Genomic DNA, 23,610 nt, shown 5'->3' with positions numbered 1-23,610 from the left:
AAACTTTATCGGCCAATAAATATACTATTAAATGTATCACTACAACATTAAGGCCCTTTAACAGCCGCTCCTTTAAAATTATATGACAATGTGGACAGTGTATTTGTAATTTCATAATATGTCTTTGTCTTGTTATTAGGTGCGGGTTTATGTCATATTGAGAAAAAGTAGAGTACCTGATGAAAATATTACATGTAGCTAATAGCTAATGCAGGCTAATACTGTTTGGTTTTACAGTCTTGTGCTGTGTTTACTGTCAGTACAACATAATACACATTTCTGGCAATAGTTAGAAGGTTGGCATGCCCCAGAGTGGAGCACCCAGAGGTGAAAAGGAAATGCATTTATCGCAGGATCATAGACTGCCATCTGTAGGACTCCAGACAGAAGTTCAAATGAGGCAAAGTTGTTCAGAACAGATTGTTCACTTCCTTTTTCATTTGATCACGTTGCACAACATTTCACATATTCTGCAGTTATCTATATTTCTCCTTCACTGACTTACTTAAAGGAGTGAAATTACTCAGCCTGTCATGCCAGAACATTATGGCTGAAATTATGAATATATAATTGCGCTTGAGTACCCCCGTTTATTAAAGTGTCATTCCTAATCGACCTTTCTCACCGCAGATATTTTAATGCGTCGTGGCAGGTGTAGGCAAAAGTGTAAATAATGAGCTAGAATCTAGCTAATTATTAATCATTATACATGATTGTTAATATCATTACTCATACTGTCCTGTCCCGTTTTGGTTTTTTGTTTTAAATTACTGTGCACTCCTTCCATTTGAACTCACACTATAAACCTGGCCACTTCCTATTGCAGCTTTTAATGAAGCAACCTCGTACATACAGTGCTTATTCTCTGTGTGGTCAAGCTAGGCTGAGACACAAGAGGCCGCTCTTGAGGTGAAAAGGGTGAAAGCCAGCGCAGTGGTTTTCCCGTTTGACAGCAGGGGCTTGTTTTACAGCACAAAACAACAAGGATGAAGACTCACAAGCGGCGATGCAGCAACACAGATAACATTAGGGAGGTGTAGCTGAAGTACCGCCAGCTTTATTTCGATCCTCCAGCAAGCGAAGCGACGTAAACACCAGGCAACTTGAATGTCGACGGAGCTGCAGAGCCGCATCTGTGTGCCTTAGTTGAAGTGCTCCTGGATTTGTTGTTATTAGCAGCTAATGCTAACTATAGAAGTTGCGAGCTAGCTGGCCTAGCAAGCTAATAGTCAAAGCAAGTTAAAGACAATTTAGCCACATATGTCTGAGTTTTAACCTACCCGGAAGACTTAACGCGGGGTTTGCTTAGCTGATGGAGCCAGCTAACCTTGTATTCAGTTGTTTAAGAACTGTAGCTTTGGTTGAGTATCAGTCATAGTAGTTGCCTAGCTCGTCAGTTAGCCACCACTTTCCGTGGAAGAATGAGTAGAAAACACCGTCATTTTAAAGGAGCCGAAGTCAGCTGCTGTGTGAAATACGTTTTATTTGGATTCAACATTGTATTCTGGGTAAGTAAACACAGTGTTGTTACTCGTTCCTTTTGGTTTTATTAGAAATTTCACGTAAATAGTGAAAACTTGAAGTACACATTCGTGTAAACGTCGGGAACGTTAGCACCGTTGCTGTTGGCCAATGGAAGTTGATCGCTGAGCTCCATCTAGTATGTTTTTTTGTTTGTTTGTTTTTTCTTGAGTCACTTGATTTTAATGAAAGTCACGTTTTTTTCCATCCAGCTATGCGGTGTTGTTGATGTTTATGTGTGTTGTCATGCACAGCAGATTAGCTTGTTCTAACAGAAGTAAATTGTTGTAAATGAGGAGGAAATTATTTGTTTAATGTAGGACAGTGTTCATGCCCTAAAATGTCAGCTGCACACTCTATTTATTTAGGATTTAGATTTTTTTATTTTCTTTTTTTTTTTGCGTGCCTCTGTTTATTACTTGTAAACTTTACAGTTTTCCATTTAGAAACTTTTGGCCATCAGAGACAGATTACTTATAATTGTAACTTCTCAATTTAAATGTAAAGTTTAGTAAAGAAAAATAAAGGAGCAATTTTCTTTTATAATAGTTTCTGCTCCTAGTTGAGCTGAGCAATAGCATAATTCTCACCAGAACTGATGGGGCAGTGGCAAGTGGTTGCACGTCTACTTTACAATACCCCTCCCTCCATCTTTATCCCGTCTCTGAAAAGTTTCTCTGTTCAGTCTTGCCTAACCTCCCTCCTCACTCATCTGCATCGCCTCTGTGGGCTGGTATAATATAATGTCTGTGGGTGAAGGAATGGCGTGTCTGTCTGCCCCAGGAGGTCTTCCCACACACAGTTTAAAGGAAAAGGCCATACGGTCTGAATACCACCCAACCCTCCCCTTTCCATGCTTTCTTTCACTCTATACTATAGCACCCAGACTGTGCGGGACAGCATTGTTTGTCTTCGCTCACACACCCACAAATGCACAAAGAGTAATGGTGAGAACAAAAGCTGGGAGGGGGGCTTGTAAGTCTGTGTTTTCTCCCGTCATACGGTTGCTCTATCAGACTCACAAGGAACACGGACTTCACGTATATCTGCCTTTTCTGGCATTGCTCAAACTTTCCTTATCCCTTCCTCATTCCACAACACTTTTCCTTCAAAAACAAATATGAGTGCACCATACCTGCCACATATTTCCATGAACATGATATTTGTAGATACAGAGGCTACTATTATCGACAGAAGTTTATTGTAATTTCATCTGAATGAGCAATCAACAAGGAAATATTGAGTCATGGGCTTTCAGCATTGTATCTGACTCATTGTGTTCTTTTGCAGTGTTTGACACTTAGGCCAAGCTAACAGTCATGTGTCTGAATTCTCTGTAAAACAGTGGAACAAGTTCCAGCTCGCTGGCTGTTTCCGTTAATAATCACTAGAAGATGTTCTACTCTTGTCTGTGTGCTGCAGAACTGGATTTGACAGACAAGCCAGTGCATTGCTGAAATAGAAAGAGATGGGGTTTGTACTCCACAAATCAACCCATTTGTCTTTCCTCTAGTGATCTTGTCAGGCTTGAAAGGGCTGCCTAAATTGAGACAAAATGCTTGTAAGGCCATAAATATTGTGAACAAAATGGAACAATACTTGCTTTTAGTGTGAGGTTTCGCAGTACCCAGGCTTGCTGTTGACAGCCAGGCATTCTCACCCACGAACAACACACCTTCTCTCATCCTTAGAATAGACACATTCCCCACATCCAATTAATTAATCACATTTTCTGCCTGAGCTGCTGAAATGTTTGGGAGCTCTGCACGCTGTAATTAAGAGCTTGTTAAGCTGTAACCAAGTTGCTGAGTTGGTTGAATGCAAGTGAGAGTGTTATTAGCCAGCTACAGCTCTGTCTTTTCACATTTGGCACCAAAAGGCAAGCTGCATGATTACAGCTCTGGAGCACACCTGTAAACAACCAGGTGTGACGTTATTCGGAGACATGCTCTGTGACTTAGTCATGGATAAACTTGTCTAGTTATTGCAATGTTGATTGCATTACTGATAGCATTTAAGGAGATAAGGACTTTTTTTGCTTTACCTTTGGCACAGAGGACAGTTAGATTTTCTCAGTATTTATGAAATGAAGGAATAAATGTTGATAAGCTACCTTATTTTAAAGATCCCATTGTGTGTGTGTTCCTAGAACATATCTTCCTTTCTTTGGTTTTCAGCATTTCTCATATCAGGCCGTTTCAGTGACTCTACCTTAAAATGGAGACATGGCAGTTGATCAGTTATATGATATATTATTCCACTTCTGCCCTTATCTCTTATTGATCATCTTGAATTGAAATATAGCCTTAATCACTGAACACAATATGTAAGTAAATTTGTCAGACAGCTTTGCCATTGTAAAGCTTGAGAAAGGTTATAATGTAGTTAATGGGCTGTGTTGGAGTCAATATTTCATTTCTTGTTCTGTTCTCTCATTTAACAGAACCCAGGACCAGTCTTTGGTTAGTGGTTTTAGATCAGTCTCAAAAGTTTTTCCACTGGGCCAATGATGAAAGCTAATGATAATGTTATTTATATTAGCCATAACACTGAGGAATACCACACTGATGTGGGGATGTTGTCATCAGAAATTAAAGTGCTCAGCAAATTTATTAGACTCTCATTCGATGCAGGGCTCGCAAAATTTCAAAATCCCTGGTAGCCCTTCGGGCAGGGACTCTTCAGTTTTTGGTAGCCCAAAATAAATTTAAGTAGCCCGAATAAAAAAGAGAGCAATTTTTTGATTGATGTTTTGTTTCCTGTTTTGTTTCCGTTACAATATTATACATTAAAGTATAATATTGTAACGGAAACAAAACATTAATCAAAAAATTCTTTAAACACAAATTACAACATTGTATAAAAATTACAATCATCAACTCAAATACTTGGTTCTAATTGAACAGAAATTTCTATGAACTTGTAAGAACTGTGTAGGACATGAATCAGTCTGTGTCAGATCCTGAAGTTGAAATTTCCACTGAAGTCACGGGAAAGAGGCAAGTGGAACCAAGATCGAGGCCATTTGCTTTTTGAAGTTTGCAAAGACTGCTAAATTTTGCCAGTGGTAGTTCACTCTTTGCAACATAGTACGCTATTCTAAACTGATTTTCAGGTTTATTTTTAGTATGTTATTTGCAATTGGTGTTTGTTCTGGGAAAGATATTGCAGACTGAGCAATAATGCATTTCTTGCATTTCTCATGGGTTCTAATGGGGGCCTTTCTTAAAATGACTGGTCCCAGTAACAAAGGCGCTTGTCGACTCAGAAATCGAGGGAAAAGCAACAACACACCCGGCAGAACATTATGTTATTTACACGGGTGCACATAAGTGGTCCGCATGTGCGCATTCGCTGTCAAAATAAAAGACGCGCACCAGATAAGAAGTTGCAACGCGCGTTTGCGTCCATATAAAAGGCACTGTTTTTGTCCGCTAGAGTGGGATTTTCACGGCACATTCTGCACCACATCTCTGTGCGTTCATCATTTGTTTGAAGCCAGCTCACCTCCTGCAAACACTTTTCCGAGAATACGTGCTTCTTTTGTGGTTCGGACTCCTTCTGACATTTCTTTGGAGGTGGAGGAAAACCAAAGTAATTGCTTAAAGGAGCTTCTTCGACATCTTTAAGAGTTCTAAACAAATGTCTGTCCTCCTCCAGAAAATCTTATGTACGCAAACACGCGGTGCAACTTCTTATCTTGTGCGCGTTTTTTATTTTGACAGCGAATGCGCACCTGCGGACCACTTATGTGCAGCCCTGGTTATATAGCTCATCATATCGCAGCCACAGAAATTCTTTTGTCCATGAAACCATAAAGCTGCACTTTCTTTTTGCCTCATAGTCTGATTTGTCATAACCGTTCCGTTTTGTGGTAAGCTTTTCTTTGGCTGTCACTTCTTCACCCTGACCTGTCTTATTTGGCTCAGCAGAACTAAAATATATATCCTGCTGCTTTTACACACGGACTCACATAAGCTCAGCGATTCTCTGCGCGATCAACCTCTCACATGTTTAAGCTTGCTGCGGGAGATTTCACTTGTCATGTTTGCATAGTAAGCTAACGATTGATAAGACGATGTCAGAGGAATTGGTGCGCAAATTATCATCACTCACCAATCAGTGCTGTCGCTCTCTATAAAACAGTTCGCGCGATTGCAAAGTGAAAGCAAAAAACAAGCGCAAATTCAAACACGATTTCAATATGTCACATATTGACAGTGGCTCACCGATGCCAATGACATAATTACCCAGCTACATTTCCGAAAGAATGCAAAAGCATTGAAATATATTTTCCTATGATAGCCCGACGGGCAGGGCAGAGACAGATTTTGGTAGCCCGACTGGAAAAATCGCTAGCCCCGGGACGTCGGGCTAGCGATTTTGCGAGCCCTGCGATGTAAGGTTTATACCACAAGTAAATGTGCAAAATTGATGTTTTTAGTAATTACCAAAATTATTTATGTTTCTGTAAAAGTTCATTCAGCAGTATGTGTAAATGCAAAAATATTTTTAATGTTAGAATATAATTATTGTTGATGTCCATGAATTTTCAAAAACACTGGTTTATAAAATAACTGGAGAAAATTGTATTTGAAAATAATCCAATGTATTCTTAACACTATTCAACAGGACCGTCAGAATAAAAATGAAAAAAAAAAAAGAAAATGTTATGTAATACGAAATAAAAGTGCCAGTAGTATTTAAACAAAAGACGTGCTAATAGAAAACTAAAAATGGCTTCTGCCCACAAACTCAAATAAATATTTAAAAGAAATCAAAAAGATTTTCTTTTCCAGTCCAAAATAATAAGTTTGCAAAAGTTTACAGATGATTCAGTTTATGACTTCATGATTGCAGTGGATGTGCTCTGGAATGAGGCTTGCTCTTGTCTTTGAGATGATGTTCCCAGCTGCTGATAACTAAACAATCCTCTCTGTCATGACTTCAGCCATTTGAGAGGTGAAAGAGCCCCTTTTTAAAACCAACTCATCTATACGCCTGTGCTTAATACTAGTAAAACAGAACAAAACACAATTAGAAAAGACAGTTACTAATCACTGTGGTTGTATATCACAGTTTCTCAGTTTCTCTACCTAATGTAAGGTGGAAGAGGTTTAATAGAATAAATGCTAATATTAGAGTGAGAAAAAATAAAAGACTAGGGGACAGTGTAGCTACTCCTGTTTAATGGTTTACTATCACGTTTCACTCATTAGCTAACAAAACTGAAATGGTGTTTCTTTAGCAAGCATCATCCTGAGAAGTTTCTGAGAGGTAATATAACATAAACATTATTAACATAAACTTAACTCTCTAAAATTGACCCGTTTGGAGTTGACATCACAGCTCGGGGTACGTTCGTGAAAGGAAAGCAGTGCTTTGCATAGTCTACATTTAAGTTTGTTTTCTGTGAAATGCTATCATATTTTTTTTTTTTAATGTCTGTTTCCATTTTCTGCCGTCCTCCTGTTTTGTCGTTTGTGCTACATTTCCTATTTTCTACTTGTGTTCTGCTTCTTTTCACAGCTAAGACCAACACATGGTGTCAGAGTGCGCTTAGTGATATTTCTTCCTTTTTTTTTCTATTCATTCATTCTGTCTCAGAATCTGGTGTTGAATCTTTAAAGTTTATTTTCTTTGGACGTTCGAATTATGTTTTGATGTAAAGAATTAATCTGCAAAATTAGTATATATATGTTGTAGCCATGTGATGAAAGTATTAGTATTAGTAGTAAAGATATATGTTGTGGAATGTGAGGAGCTTAACAATTTGCTCACCCTGTTGACATTGCTGCTGAGATTGAGAATCACGGTGTCACACTATCCCCCTCATTAAATATTCATTTTTTTAGGGAGTCATGGAAAGGGGATTCACACTATATCCTGTGTGTGTATGTGTGCATGCGTGTGCAGGAGTGGGGAGCTTGATTTGTCTGCCAGTTAGTAGAGGTTAATGGGATCAGCTGGCTTAGGGAGGCATCTTTTCAAGTGTTGATAATCTCTTAGTCCACATAGAGAGAAAACCCTCGCTCTGGGAAGGACATATTTTACAAGCAGCACTTGACACTGAAGGAACCTTGATTTGAATAATAACGCAAATAAAGAGACATCTAGATTCAGACTTTATTTAATTAGTTTCTGGTAAAATACATAGGTTTGACAGAATGATCAAATTAATCAAAAGCAAAAGAAATGCATTATCCATGCGGGTGAGATTTAAATGAACAGATCCTGAGTGTTTTAATAACATATTTTAAAAAAACCAAAGGTGGTGACTCGTACATTGTTGTGTTGTACAAAGAGATTAGTGCTGTAACGATTTATTGAGTATTTCAAATAATTCGATTGTAAAAGAAAAGTTTTCGACAGAAATTCTTTGTGTCGGCGTTTCATTTAACACATGGCTCTGTAGCACACTACTGTCACCATGGACAGACAAACGCAAGGGTTTAACCCACATTTGCGACTAAAAAGACTTTAAACAAAAACACTGATAACACAACAACAGCAGTCATGATGATGCTGGCACAGTTTAACGTGGAGCTGGAGTCTGTTCACACACAAGAGCAAAGGGTCGGAGTCGTTACCCAGATGGTGAGCTCAGGTTGAGTGAAAGAAAACATGTTTCTACCGTCCAGAACTGCAGCGCTGTTCCTGTCCTCTCTGTTAAAACCTTTACTGGGGAAAAGGTAGCAGGTTTCCTTCATCAAAGCACCTGATCAACAAAGTCCCAAAGCCAGCTGTCTTGTTTAAGGAGTTTCTTAATAAGGTGAAAAGATTGTCTGGAGGACGTTTTGCCACAGAGAGTGGTATTTAGAGATTCGTCTCACATAGCTAATTCTAGTGCCACAAGCTCACCTGAATTTGATTCAGGTTGTGAGAAAAGTTAGTCAAAATAAGGATGTTACGCAAGTACTATACAAAGACAGTTTGTTCTTTTTGTGTTGTGTATTCTTTCAGTAAGTTCAGTCTAAAATTTACTGGTCTGTAAAGGAAAGTTTGATTTACAGATAAGGTTCCAAAAAGCACAAAGCACAAACACATACTGCCAGTTATCACGGTAAATATTTCACAATACTGCTTAGTTGATCTGTCCTGTCAAATCTCTGCAATAGATTAAAAAACAAACAAACAACACATTCAGTAGAAATTAAATTTTTAAACTAAACAGGTGAAAAGATTGTCTGGAGGACGTTATTTAGAGAGTCTATCTCAGGTAAACATTGATTTAAACTAAACATTGATTTTGGGCTTTTTCAGGAATCCATCCTGTCTGAAACTTACATTAACTTTATAAAGTATAAAATAACAGTTCACAGACCCCCCCCCCCCAAGAATAAATTAGTACCAGGCATAGATGTCTCTTTAACACTGTCTTCAGTGCCACATCAAGCTGTGGCAGGAGGAAATACAACCTGATGTGTTCTGAAGTACTCTTGAACGGAAATAAAAATAATAATAAAATTGGTTCTATAACCAAACACCATGCAGACACCACAAAATACTTTTGTGGTGTCTGCATGGTGTTTCTGCGTACACACACATACACAGTCGTAGCCAGAAGTTTTGGTAGTGGCACAGATTTTGCATCATGTATTTTGCCACATCAGGTTTTTTTTTTTTTCTTTCACATTTCAGTGATCTAATGAATTAAAAAACTTGTCACATACATAAATCAAAAATTGGTCAGAGAAGGTGACTGATGGAATAAGGTCTCAGCACGGCTTTGTATGTCACTAAACATTTAAAATAGTCTTCAACGGAATTTTAAAATCCAGTTGAAGACAATGCAGCGAAGCAAGAATAAGGATGAATGTGATCACTTGTTAGTTTTTCTTAGATGCCTAGCTTCTACTGCCTAGACCAGCAGAAGCTAGGCTGGTTGCAGAGGACTGCAAGAACGAGTGGGGTGCGTTTAACCTCCTAAGACCCGAACTCTTCCATGGCATGCATTTTTAATATCTCTTTGATATTTGGGCATATTGGGACCTCATGAATGTAAAAACAAAGAATTGGCAGATTTTATTTTATTTTTTTTACCTGATTTTTGTTTCTAACAAAAAATGAGATCCAGATATAAGGACATTCGTTTTAAATTTTGATAGAACAGTGGCAGCAGAATGTCCTCGTAAGTGGATATCAGGCCCTTGTAGAGAAAAATTAGTGTTTTTAGGTCTAGACAACCCAAAATGTGATGTCCACGTAAGTGAACGCCAGGTCTTAGGAGGTTAAAAATGACTTGCAGAATCTAGATGGGAGACGTTTTGATTATGTACTAAAGGCTTCCTTGGTATCGACTGATGAGGTTGGTTTGTTAGATTTCTTAGGTGAAATCAAAAAGACTGGATGAGCTTAAAGATGCAAGATTGAAAATTTTAATACTATGCTCAACAAAATAATACCAGGATGCTTGGCAAGTTATTTGATATTACCCAGTGAGGAGGCAGAGTGACATCCCTAGTGAAATAACAACAAACACTTCGAATGAAAGGGGTGAAAAATGTTGGTGTCTGTATTGGGTTTTGGACATTTAGTTATTTTAAAAGGCTGTGTGATGTACCTCTCTGTGTTTAGACAAATGTTTGTGGTGTGTAACTCTGGGTACTGGTACTATTACCAAATGCAGCCTAAAAGTGATATGGAGTTCTCTTGTAAACAAATCAAAGTAATGTTTTTCACTGTTACTCAGAATGCGTTGTGGTTTCCAAGGTCTGGTGAGCCAATTAAATGCATTTCCGTGAAAATATCTGGTTTTCTCTGTTTACTGGCATGAACTCTTCCTGATTAAGCGGAATATTGCGAAAGCAGTAGCTGGACTGAGCATGTCCCGCTTGACCCTCTCAAATAAAAATGTTTCCATTAGCAGAACTGGAAAAATGCCACAGCTTACCATTCAGCTTGTTTCTTACTGCATAATTGAATTACAGTGATTTTGGTGTGGTTTAAAGCATGCGTGCCAAAGATTAGGTACATTTTCTGACTCCTAACTTTATTTAGATTTCTAAAAACATGGCAATGGGTTCATTGAAAATTGGCAAAAACAGTATTTTTTTTGTTTGTTTGTTTTTTTTCCTTTTCCTTTTCTGCCCTGGTTTTTGAGGCTGAATACAAGTTCACTATTCTGTTGGGAGGACAGGCAAACAAGCTACTACTGATGAGATTCCTGGATAGATTATGTACTGCTCTTTTTGTGTTGGTGCACAACTGTGGTAAAGCGGTGTAGTGTAGGGACCTACAGGAACCATTATCATATCCAAAAATGAACACAGGATCAACAAATAATGTTTTTTTTTTTTTTTTAAAAATAAACTCCTGAACCATGGAAAAGAACTGGAAAACAGAGCACTTATGAGCAAGGCTTCTTCTGGGTGTAGTCACTAGAGGTGGAAACTGAGAGCAGGCTCCAAAATGTCCAGTCTATTGAATTGCTTTGCCTCCAAGCTTTTCAGTTTCTTTCATCAGTGCGTCAAAGCATGCTAAGGTTGCACTTTGCAAAACAATGATGTGAAACTGATTGGAATTTTTGCACACCTGAGTCATATGTTTGCCTTTTTCTGCTCTGGTCCTATATGCTGTTCAGACTCGGATATTAAAACTGTTGTATTGATGCTAAAATGCCTTCTTTTTTGCCTAAAAATATTGATCAGCATTGAAGTAGAGAAGCAAAATGAATGAAAGCTTCCATAGATTCCATTTTAGGGTTGAAGCCAAGCTTGACAAAGCTGCTTAAGTAGTTCAGTGCCCCAAATTGGTTATTAACATTCAAATATAGAAAAATGAAGGCAGCATTCTACAAATGTCCTTATTTTGAAGAAGTGAACTAGTAGTTATCCATGTTGTCTGGCGACTCTGATGCATTGTGTTGCTGTGCATTTCATGTCGCAAGATGCAAGTGGTTTCCTTTGTCACGGTTTTCAGCTTCTTTAATCTGCATGAAAAACTTGAAGTCAAAGGCTAAGTGCTGTAATACTCCCACTCTGTCAGTCTAATCTCTTCTGATGTCTGCCTGCATACACTGACTCTTCCTGCTTGTCACTTTTCAGTTGAATCTACCACACCCTTCGCTACAGACGCTTATATAACTACCAGGTCAAGGCAGCCCCCCCAATCCAACTGCTGACTGCTGTTGTTGTTTGCAAGACTGTCACGTTGATCTTGTTAGGTGTGTGCTAATGGGCTGCCATTAGTTTACCTGCTTCTCGCGATTTAATCAGCTTCCCAACAAATGATTTAACACAATTTCAATGGAGCTATTATATTTCAGGCATTACCATTAGAGTTTGCCCCAGCTCTCTCCATCGACATCCTAAAACTCTTATGAATGCCATTTTGTAGCAGCTAAGCAGCTGATTAGACAGTAACATTTCTACGTGTAAACACCAGAAACCGGTGATTTTTCTCATCCTGTAGCTATTCTGTTGTTTTTGTGTCATTTTTACATCTTTAGACACCATGGGCTAGTAACACAGCCACTTGGCTTTCAGTCAAGTTGAAGCAGTGAGCCTTAAACTCGTCCTACACCGGGATGAAAGACTAATATTGGACGGATTTTCTTTAACCCTTACAGCAGCTCAGTGTAATATCTCTGTGACTTAATCTTTGAAGAATTCACTTTATTTAAAAGCTCCTAAAATCAGTTTTTCTTTTATTGGTCTCTTTCCTGTGTGATTCTCTCTGTTTTTTTTAAGTGCACTGATAATTAAAAATGAGAGATCCCTTTGTTCTTATGTGAATATTGTTAGAAAGGATGCAGTGGATGACAAAAGATGAATTAGATTTTCAATTACCACAGTAAAACTCTGAATCTAAAGCAGTTCTGCTGTTTACATATGTTGCCAGGGGGACACCAGTGAAATCCGCACCACTCCCAAACCATTCCCGGTCTTGCTACAATAACAACCGTATCATCTGTAATAAACTGCTTCAGTTTGTATCAGTTGCCTCCCGTCTCACAGCCGCCTCTCTGTGCTTTGTTTTACAGTTACTAGGAGCTGCATTCTTGGGTATAGGCTTGTGGGCATGGGCGGAGAAGGTATGTATAAACACATGCACACAAACACACTGGCTACGGGTTACCACATAGCTAAAATTCTTCCAGATATCCTAGCTGTAATAAGCTGGAAGTATAATTCATCGGATGGAGTTTGGATGTAAACAGAGCTTTTGAGAGGAGTGGTGTGGAAAATAGAAGCTCCATTCCTGTAACACTTTGTAGCACTTAAAGGCATATAACCTCATAATGTTCCTGGTAAACACGTCTCAGGATATGAATTATGCTCACTGTTGCAGCTCCAGTGTGATGTGTAACTAAGTTTTGTTGAGCCAATATCGAGCTAATGGTTAAATTGTTTTTCCGGTGATTGGAGCTTTAAATGGCTGTGGCTGCAAATAAGGAGCCATAGGGTCCAAATGACACACTCATTTGACTTACAGCTACCAGGATTTGAATGCCTTGTGCTTCGTCTCGTATGAAAGCCTGTTGCACGATAAATTGGATCGTATATTTGCACAGAAACTGGTTCGCTGTTTATTGTCCACGCTGGACAGGCTACAAAGATCAGGTGTTGCCATTAACCTCTCGTGTGCAGTGAGTCTTGGCTACGTTCAAAACTTCTTTCAGAGGAGTTACCAGTCAATTTGTTCATTAATTAGCAAGAAATCGCTGCACAAGCGTGGAACCATGTACTGATTAGTAACGTCTGGTCATGAACTCTGTGCAAATCGGCCTGCGCTGGAGTACCTTTGTGGAGCAGCGTGAATAATTTAAAGGGATTAGGGTGAATGATGAATAGTGGTTGCTGGAAAGTCGTAATGGTGAGTTTGGGTCTCAGTGACTAAGATGATTAGTTTCAAGCCTGCTGTGCACAGCCAGACTACATTATTGTTTCAGGGCCTCCTGCTAAAATTTAAATGCGTGCAGTTTATTCTGCAGCAGTGCCATAAAAACATGAGCATCCAGCATTGCCTTCATCCTACAGTTTTGTCCTTGCTCAATGCAGAGGGAGATTAACTCAGTACGAGAGCTGTCTCGGCTTTAGCTGCAAGTGTTGGGCATGTTCACTATAATATATGACAAGCAAACAGGATGTCAGACTGAGAGTGGATACACACAGTAGTTTCCTTTTTCAAAATAACTGAAAAATATAGCAGGGATCAGGGCTGTACAAAAACATGTTAATAAAACAAGCTTGAACTCGTTTTTATGGAGCTTTCGCAAAGTACCTTCTTTAGCGTGCTATCCAGAAACAATAACGACGCCCACTGTTACTGCGGAAGAAATAATAATTTCATTTCCGGCTGGATTTGTGTGATGTTTGCTCACTTCCAAAGAAATAAACTGTCTCTATTTTTCATTTTAATAAAGACAGCCAGAATAAGAACCAAAAATGCAGGGGAAAAACCCACATTTACAGTTATAAATTGATTTGCAAGGCTTTGAGTGAAATAGGTATTTGATCTCCAAGCAAAACATGACATAGTACTTGGTGGAGAAACCTCTGTTGGCAAGCACAGCGGTAAGATTTTTCTCATTGCACTGAGTCCCAGACTGAGGGCGATTGATGTTCATTTTCTATTTCTTTCATTTCGGAATAATCGCACCAACAGTTGTTACATTCTCACCAAGTTTCTTGGTGATGGTCTCGTAGCCCATTCCAGCCTTGTGCAGGTCTACATTTTGTCCCTGACAGACTTTGACAGCTCTTTGGTCTCGCCCTTGGTGGTGGAGAAGCTGGAATGGAAGAAATGGCTTCTGTGGACAGGTGTGCTTTGTACGCTTTATACGCTTAACAGGCTGAGATCAGGACTATCCTTGATTGATTGATTGATTGATTGATTGATTGATTGGCTCTGTGCCCACACACACTCGTTGGAGCCAGAATTCTGGCTGGTTTGCAGGGGATGAAATACTTGTTTCACTCAATGACATGTGAATAATTTCATATGTAATGCAAACTTTATGTAATATGTTTTTTCTCGAATTTTGGATAATATTCTATCTACCTCCCATTAAAATGAAACTATCATAAAGATTGGACACTAATCATTTAATTGAAAATTTTGGAAAATTCAGCCTAAGATCAAATTTATTGCATCAAAGTTGCAATATACAGTATAGTTAAGAATTGGGAATGATTACATGTGAAGTCTGTCTTGTTGTAAATAATTCTAAGAACGCAGACGCTGACAAAATAAGATGGTGGCCACAGTGTGGCTTTCAGAGAGGAGAGTAGAAGGACAAATGTCTGTGTTTTCAGGAGGCTTTGAAGTTTGCCTCTCGTTAGAAGTTACTTGTTTTATAATTTTGCCACAAAAATGCCATAGAGTGAGTGTATGTTGCATTTAAACTGATAACAAAACCTCAGTGAGGTTCTTTATTTTATTTTGAAAACATCACATTGATATATAAGAATGTAATGGAATAACAGTATTTCAGTTTATTAAATTTCCCTGCTACAAGTCTGCATCTATGAACAGGGCCCAGCAGGCTGTGACATTAGTTAAATCTCACTTTTTCTCTTTGGCATCACAGGCTCTTCTCAAGGTTAACTGTGTTTTTGTAAAAGGCGAATTTTTACTGAGACCTTGTCATAGGGATGGTAAGGATTGATTTTGGAAGTATTATGGTCTGAATTTTAACCACTCTTTTGTCTTCCCCCTCAGGGCGTGCTGTCCAATCTGTCATCCATCACAGATTTAGGGGGCTTTGACCCTGTATGGCTCTTCATCGTCGTCGGAGGGGTCATGTTCATTCTGGGCTTTGCTGGATGTATCGGAGCGCTCAGAGAGAACACCTTACTGCTTAAATTTGTAAGCCACCTCTAGGCTTTATGTGCACAGACACTGTTTTAATTATTTCACACCCCTTAGATCTGCACTTCACACCAGGGCTGAAGGTATCTGTGTAGCAGGTGACACTTTGACTCGCCTGAGCCAAATACTATGAATGACGGTGTGGCATATCATACCTCATCAGTAAACCAAATCCTGTTTAATGATCAGAAAGGTATACTGATCCACTGAAGCCTATTTTTTTGTATGCATATTAGGCAGTTCTTTCTTCAGCCACAACACCACCAGGATTTATTTGGGTTCAGCTTTATTGATAAAAACCTGTGACTGACAGAGACAAACTCGCCTTGTTGCTGCCTGTGATTCTGAGTAGCTATTAACTCCAGCAGATGTCCATTAGCAGCAGTAAATCAGGCATCAGCGTGAAGAGCTAATGCAGCTTTTGTGCATTTATCATCAGCATCTTCTCCTACATTTACTGTAAAGGGATTATTCAATAGGACCTGTGGGAGTGCAGTTTTTATTGCCACACTCTCACTTAGCAAATCAGGACAGGCCCTACAAACTGACCTGCACAGGAACATTACATTAAAGTTGTTCTTACACTCATTTTCCAGCAGAAGGAAAGGCACAGGATTTTCTTTGGTGCTCCTTGTTCCCTGCTTGAAGTGACAGGTGTATTGTTTTCTGTTTGCATGTGTTTACTTGTACTTTTCAGTTTTCTGTGTTCCTGGGTTTGATCTTCTTCCTGGAGCTGACTGCAGGGATCCTTGCCTTCGTCTTTAAGGACTGGATCAAAGACCAGCTTAACTTTTTCATCAACAATAATGTCAAGGCATACCGCGATGACATCGACTTGCAGAATCTCATCGACTTTGCCCAGGAATATGTGAGTTCACCCCCACCGATGGTATCTCTTATCTTAAAATCGTTCATGTCTCTTTGCTGGAAGAAGTTACTCCCTTTCTTAGAAATGCGGCTGTACATGTGAGCTCAGAAAATGATGAGTCAGCCTTGTTATGGTAAGAATGAAAAGACTCAGCTGCTGCAAATGTGGAGTGGTTTTTCTGATTAATGTGATTGTATTTCGGTCAAATGGCTATCCAATTATGTGGAGGAAGCAGTTGAGATAATTTGCTCCTGTGTGTAAACGCTAGGTTCTGTCATGAGGCACCCTAAAGGCGATTAGATTGGCTTTTGTGGTCATACTTGAATCTCACTGTTTGTAGTCATTACCTGCCATAGTAAGCTAACAACCTAGGCTGACCTGAGCCAGCCTGTTAAGGGCTCAGATGGCAAGATCAAAGAAGGTACATCTGTGTGTTTACTAGAGTTAGCTGTTTAATCTCTGCTTGTTGTTGTTGTTTGTCCCAGTGGTCATGCTGCGGAGCGCACGGGCCTGACGACTGGAACATGAACATCTACTTCAACTGCACTGACAGGAATCCCAGTAGGGAGCGCTGTGGTGTTCCCTTTTCGTGCTGCATCAAAGACCCTGCAGTGAGTCGCGTTTCAGCAGCACAAACAACTGTCCATAATCAGCTTTTTGTTTCGTGTAATATTCTGTAGCCACGCATCATGTGTGTCAACATAAGAAGTTTCTCTCATGCAAAGAGTCATTATTTCAAACCTTCTGACCTTAGGTAAAATTGTAACGGATGAATGTGGTAGAGGATCCCATTTTAATCTCCATTTGGTTTGGTTTTTTTGCAGGAGGATGTCATCAACACACAGTGTGGTTATGATGTTCGGCAGCACGTGGTTGGTATCTCTTCTATTTCCGTAGATCTCTTTAGACAAGGAAATCAAGGAAATCTGTAATTTAGAGTCCCAACGAATTGCAACGCTTAACCAGTTCTCATACGATAGAGTCAGTTGCAAATGTGGAGTTCTGCAGGAAGAAAGAAATCTTGGTTAAAATGATGCAATGCTGCTGGAGAGAAATACTCCCGAGGGCGAATTGACTGACAGCCTGCAAACCCGTTTGACTGAAACGGTCTAAGTTGTCGAAGGCAGAGTGACAGTCGGGTTCATTTGTATTGGATTTGATTGTCAGTCGATCAAAAAGTGAATTTGTGTTTGAAATGCAAAGGAAAACCAATTAAATGAGAGATTTTATGGCATTCTCTGCATTCTCTCTTTAAAACTACTATAGGTAAAACCAGATGGCTGGTGTTAGATATAGAGAACATAGTGGGTTAAGTAGCTCACACAGACTAGTCTGTATGCTTCTTGCCTTAATAACAGATTGTTCTTCTAACAGGGATAATTAGGCTCCAGTTATAGCCTCAAGAGCAGCCATACTACACTCTGTAATTGGCGACTCAGTGGGTTATGCCAGTCCGTTCCCTTTTCCTCTGTGTGTGTGTGTGTGTGTGTGTGTGTGTGTGTGTGTGGGTGTGGTGGTTACAACTCACTGCACTGCAGTCAGAAAGATTGCTGTTGCTAGGCGAGCTGCAGTACAGTGAACCACCTGTCATTGAGTTGCTATGAATTCATTTTCTGTGCGCTAACGCCCTGGCCATTGACATTTTGCTGAAACTATCAGGGATGTGCAGAGAGTTCCTGTGCAGCACCTGAGCGGGGAGCAGGGTGGGAAAGAGGAAGAGCAGGAAGTATGGCAAGGACAGGAGCACAACAAAGGCAAAGGGCTGAAATAGCTTTAGAGGAAGTCCACAGCTATAACAACATTGCATTTCCTGCTATTTTTTTTGCCTGCAAAGTGGCTCTCTCTACCTCATTGGTCTAAAACTAGATTTCAAGTTCTGGGAGAGAACAAAAGATTTTCCTGGTTGACTTGTCTGAAGGATAACAAAGAATGAATTGTACAGCGGCACCAATTCTTAGCCCCTTTTTAGTTTCGTTGCAGCGTTAATTAAACCCGTTTTTGTTTTGGTTTTTTTTTGTAAAAATGTTCGTGTCTGAGTAAAGCATGTACATCATCAGCTGGATCCAAAAGCAGAAATGGCCATCTGTCAGGCAACAGGAAACAGCTTTTGTCTGTTCAGTCCACCAGTGTCCTTGGTGGAAAAGAATACACTGCATTGATAGTCAGCGTAATTGAGAACACTGACATGTTGCAATCTTAGGCTGTGACTCAGCTTATCGTGAGGTCTTCACGCCCTCATCAACTGTGATGGAGTCAGTGGGCAAAACACTATCTTGTGTTTGTGTCCAGCATTAGTCATAGGGCAGAGTACCAGTTTTTGTTTAAATAATGAGCAATGCCAGCATCCTCTCAGAGAGCAGATCATTCAATATGCTGTAAATTAAACACGTTTTCTCGCTCAAAACTTTAATGCACTTGAATTATGCTCATGTTTGTGAAAAAGGAGTTGGACCGGCAGAAGTATATATATACGAAGGGCTGCGTGGGACAGTTTGAGAAGTGGCTTCAAGACAACCTGATTATTGTAGCCGGCGTCTTTGTTGGAATTGCACTTTTACAGGTAATGAGCTGTTGTTTGGAGATTTCTCACACTAAGAAATCTGCTGTATCGCAAATGAGGCCTTTAATTAAAACTAACAATAGTTCTAGTTTTTTGATTTTATGTCTTCGCTTCCATCTAGTGTTCAGAACATGTAACTGTAGTTTGTTTTTGTTTGTTTTTTTTGTTGTTGTTTTTTTTTTTTTTGCCTTAATCCAGTGACTTAAAATCCTGTGTGGCCTTTTTAAAAAATGTTTTTATTTTCTTCTAGATTTTTGGTATCTGCCTTGCTCAAAACCTCGTGAGTGACATCAGAGCTGTCAAAGCCAACTGGTGACAGGAGAATTGAAGTGGGGCGGCCCCAGCACCGAACTCGCATAGCACACCGTCCGGCTGAGGCGGATGGCCGACAACTTTTGCCACTGAGCTAAGCAAAACACACACACGCTCTCACACACCGATATGTGTGTGAGTGACGCTTGAAAAAGAAAATATATTTCACAGACAAACCAAACAGTCAGAACTTTGTTTACCACTCAGCTGGGATTTTAACCCAAATATACAGAAGAGAGTCCTGCCTACTTTTTTTTCCCCTCTATTATTTTTTTTTTCTTTCGACAAATTTATTTAAGGCACGCAGTTGCACAAGGACTCCAGAAAACTCGGAGATCAGAAGCCATGGATAAAAGACAACAACAGCAAAAAAAAACAAAACAAAATGAGGAAAAATGTCTCCTTTTTTCAAAAAAAAGAAAGAAAAAAAAACTCAAGCAACATGTTGTCACAGAGCCTTTGTCCTGCTCAGCAAGGGGGCTGAAGATCTTCCCTTAAAGTCAGCTCGCACCCACCCCCACACTTCCTTCTCCTCCAGAGGACGATGACTGGCTGGCCGCATGGATTCATCTGCGTGTCATTTTTCTCCTTTGTGACCTTTTTTATGACCACTAAAAAAACAAAACAAAAGAGAGACAAAAAACTGAACACTGGTCGGTCATATCTGCAAATTTAAGTCACTTCAAGAGTTTTCTGTTCAAGTTCAAATGTAAAAAGTGCCATTAATTTCCAGTTTTGTGTCCTTCCTGTTCTTTACATGGAACTTGTGCACCTCGACCGCCCCCTTACCTTATACCTCAGGGCCTGGCTAAAAAATGTGTTTCCTGCCGCCAGTTAAAAGCATATCTTATTTTTCCATCCGTGTCTGTTGAATTTAGATAAACACCAAAAGTTACCCCATTCGGCCTATGGTGATTGCATCATCTGTTGATTGAGTGTATTGTATGACAGGAAATAGTAAGGATTGTAAGTGTGTGCTATACAGAGAAAGGGGGTTTAATGATAGAGGTTGTTGTTTATCCCGAGCATCCCTCAGGCACATGGGATTGCTAGTTTGGGGCCTTTTTATCTTCTTTTTTTCTTTTTACTTGACTTCTGTATACCATATTTGTCTTATATTTTTCTCTTTGCAAAAAAACATATGTCTGTTGTTAAAGATGTTCTTTTAATTCTTCATTCATTTTCTGTCATTTATAGATAAATCTGTTCTCGGGTTCATTGTTAAGCTTTACAGGCACCTGTTTTACTTCCAGCTCATCAGTCAGCTGCAAATTAGCTTCGTATTGTGAATGTTAGCAGTCCTAATGGAGACCAAATAATATCATTAGCTAACTGCCAAGGTTTTGTCTGGCCACAATTCTGTTGTTATTAGGAATGCCAAACGATAACAAATGGCATTTCCACGGCCAAAATGTGAATTCATTGTCCCTCCATGTGGGAAGTGCCAGTTGAACCTAGAAATCAAAGGACAATTAAACAATGTTACAGTAACGCTTTTATCTTTTAATTCAGTGTTGTCTTTTTAATTTTTTTCCTTTGGATTGTTTTTTAAAAAATAGAATAGCAAATACACGCCGTACCTTTTTAATATTAGCGACAGTCTCAATATAACATGAATGCTGCTTTTAACTTTGACTAGATTATTGATGGTGTATTACAATAGTCGAGCTAACAATCTATCTCACGTGGCGCCACTTGTAGAAATCGGTCTGGCCGCTACGGTTTCCATCTGAGGAAATAGTCACGTTGTTTTTCATGTTAAAGTTTACACATTATACGTCACCGCCTTTTTAATTATTATGGGGTCTCTCCCCCCCCCCCCCATTTATTCAGTCATTCAGAAAACACTCTTGGAGTGAGTTCAGTTCTGCTATAACTGGCTTCACTCAGTAATTCTGTATATTATTCAAAGCATTTAACCACAACAGCTGTTTCTGGCTGTCACAATGTCATTTGGATACATTGCACAAGCTAGATTAGGAACGGATTTACTTGACTGCACACACAGGTCCATATATGCACACTTTAGATATACACACACACTCTCAAAAATGAGAAAACATGTTTGGAATTGCAATGCAGACTAGCTGAAAGATGAGTAGCATTAATATTCTGTGAACAGTGCAGGAAAACTTTCCCTGCTTCTCTCTCAGAGTCGGTCTGCAGAATACATATACATAGGAGTTCTTTCAGCGACGCCACCTTAAGATCGTCTGTCGTGTGCACATGTCACATGTTGCTTTTCACCCACGCCCCCTCCCTTCAGAAAAAAAAGAAAAATCAAAAATCTACCTGATCATAGTGCACCTGTTTCAGAGCCTCTACCATTCTGATGTATTTTTAAACATCGGGCTCTTTTGACAAAAGAGGAACACACGACACAGTGGGAGTCATTTGAGTTTAGGCGCCGCGAATGCACAAGTAGAAATATCGCCAGCGGAGAACAATGCATCTGCACAAGAGCGACAGAGCCTTAATGACTTCTCCCCGGTTCAGGTAGATGCGTGTGTATAGGAGAGGCTCATTTATATCAGCACTTTAGGTCTAATCAGTGAGTAACAGCTTCCAGTAATCTCCAAAAACAGATTTCATTTAGAATAAATATGGAGTCGTTTTACAGGATGAACTTGCAGTTAATTCTCACCTGGAGTTATATTTTCGTGACGTGCCGCGAAAGTTGTTTGTCATGCTTTGTGTGTGGGCTTCTTTGATTTCACTTACTGTTCAGTCTGTTAGATGAATCTGGATGAAACTTGTGTGTGTATTTTGTTGTTTTCTTTTTTCTCTTCCCTCCATACATCTGTGGGTTGAAACGAATGTGTGCCACTAATTAACAAATGAGAAAGTTTAACAAATCTGTGAAGCATTTTCATGTTTTTTTTTTTTTTTTTTTCTCTCTTCTAAAAATCTTAATTGGAAAGTCTTTGCTCAGGGTCTTTAACACACCGTTCCCTCCAAAGACCAAAGAGAAATAACAGAAGAGTGCATATGCATAGGATGAGATCCTGTGTTATGTTTGATGAAATGGAGACCTGCAGCCGTTTGAGTTATGCTGAGGATCTGGCTGAACGCAGGCGGAGGCCGTGAGTGTCAATTCTCCTGGACTACAGGGCTGCAGCTCTTAAATAAAAACCGCTCTGCAGCCAACATCATGCTTGAATGGATGTGCCAAGACAGTCACCTTGGTAATAAGGATAATGATGCCATAATAATTCGCAGTAGCCGCCTGGCAGGATTTAAATATGCAGACTCCACAGAGGTGAACTTGCTCGAGTATGTTTGTTTTTAACGGCTTTGGCTAATTCTGCTTTTGTATTCCTGTAAAGCAGGAGGGAGAGAACGATGCTAATTACGCTTTGTCCTTTATCATAATGGCCTTGCATCAAGAAACACCTTCTTAATTTTCTCTGCTTCCCCCCCTGTGGGTGCTTAAATCATTCCCGAGAAGGAGCCTTATACATACCATGAATGTACAAGTGTGTTATCAGCATGGACCTACTGCTCCACATTCAGTTTGAACTTCCCTTTATCCTGATCAGTGCAATGCATAACATGAATCGAGATAAGGAATGTGAATCAAGAGTATGCGGAGATGTTTTAATGTTCTTTTCTTGAAGATTTTTACATTTTAAATATGTTGTAGCGAGCATGAAAGCGGATGAGCATTCCTTTTCCTCAGTCTCCAGGTGTGTGTGTGTGTGTGTGTGTGTGTGTGTGTGTGTGTGTGTGTGTGTGTGTGTGTGTGTGTGTGTGTGTGCGCGTGCGTGCGTGTATGCAGACCTACATTTATATGCAATCACAAAACCTTTTTAATTAGCAGATACAACCAGTTAACATCGTCCTGGTTTCTCTGTGCAGCTGAATATGTGGATCTTTTTCTTTAAATACACAAACTCGTCTGTTCAGGTTGGAATAAACCATTATTGATTATTCATTTGTACTGATTGAATTATCTGAATGAGCCTTTTAAAAATTGCTTTACAGGTATAATTCTGAGTGGCTGCCAAGTGCGTCGGATGACATGTCCCGCGAGCATGTTTAACAGAAATGAGCAGCACATCAGACATTTGTACGTCTTACCTCATCGTGTGCACGTGCTCATGTCACACAGAATGCAGCTTAACTGGCTCGTTTGCTAGCATACGAACAGCAATACCACACGTGTTAGTACCGACATTCCCAAATCGAACACATTTGTGATTTGAACTGGTATGAAAACGCATTTGTGTTGATCTGGTGGGTTTTACAGAGATGACATTTATGAAGACAACTTGTTTGTTTGTCAGTCGGATATAAACCACTACAAAAATTTCTGAAGATCCTCTGTTTTCTTTGTTTTTTATGTTTAAAGTTTTGTGGATAACAGCAGAATAATACCACAATCGGCTGTATTTTTCCGATCTGCGTACTCCGAAGGGTAACCTCGTGAAGAAGTGTTGTAAATGAAAACTGTGGGACTTGGTCTGTTACACTGTATATTCTGTTAATACATGCCTCTTTCATATATTAAAGGATTATTGATAAAAGTGTCCTT

General features: G+C 39.5%; 1 protein-coding gene across 1 annotated transcript; it reads left to right on the top strand.

Moving 5' to 3' along the window:
- The first annotated feature begins 852 nt into the window (after nt 1-852).
- Nucleotides 853-23,605, top strand: tspan17 (tetraspanin 17). Its single transcript, XM_084942453.1, has 8 exons — nt 853-1,508; nt 12,506-12,556; nt 15,187-15,333; nt 16,034-16,204; nt 16,690-16,815; nt 17,029-17,076; nt 18,648-18,764; nt 19,015-23,605. Exons 1-8 carry the CDS (start codon nt 1,422-1,424, stop codon nt 19,078-19,080), a joined length of 813 nt encoding a protein of 270 aa, XP_084798579.1. The 5' UTR covers nt 853-1,421; the 3' UTR covers nt 19,081-23,605.
- The last annotated feature ends 5 nt before the right edge of the window (nt 23,606-23,610 follow it).

The sequence above is a fragment of the Perissodus microlepis genome, chromosome 2 (genome assembly GCF_051167445.1).
Source record: "Perissodus microlepis isolate ML-2025 ecotype Zambia chromosome 2, ASM5116744v1, whole genome shotgun sequence".
Lineage (NCBI taxonomy): Eukaryota > Metazoa > Chordata > Actinopteri > Cichliformes > Cichlidae > Perissodus > Perissodus microlepis.
Note: the sequence above shows the minus strand (reverse complement) of the source record. Positions and strands in the feature narration are given on the sequence as shown.

What these genes read in the sequence shown, in the direction of transcription:
- tspan17 (XM_084942453.1), top strand. Translation starts at nt 1,422, where the DNA reads ATGAGTAGAAAACACCGTCATTTTAAAGGAGCCGAAGTCAGCTGCTGT. An exon ending in TCGACTTTGCCCAGGAATAT is followed by an intron (nt 16,205 to 16,689) that starts GTGAGTTCACCC and finishes TGTTTGTCCCAG; the next exon opens with TGGTCATGCTGCGGAGCGCA. An exon ending in GCTGCATCAAAGACCCTGCA is followed by an intron (nt 16,816 to 17,028) that starts GTGAGTCGCGTT and finishes GTTTTTTTGCAG; the next exon opens with GAGGATGTCATCAACACACA.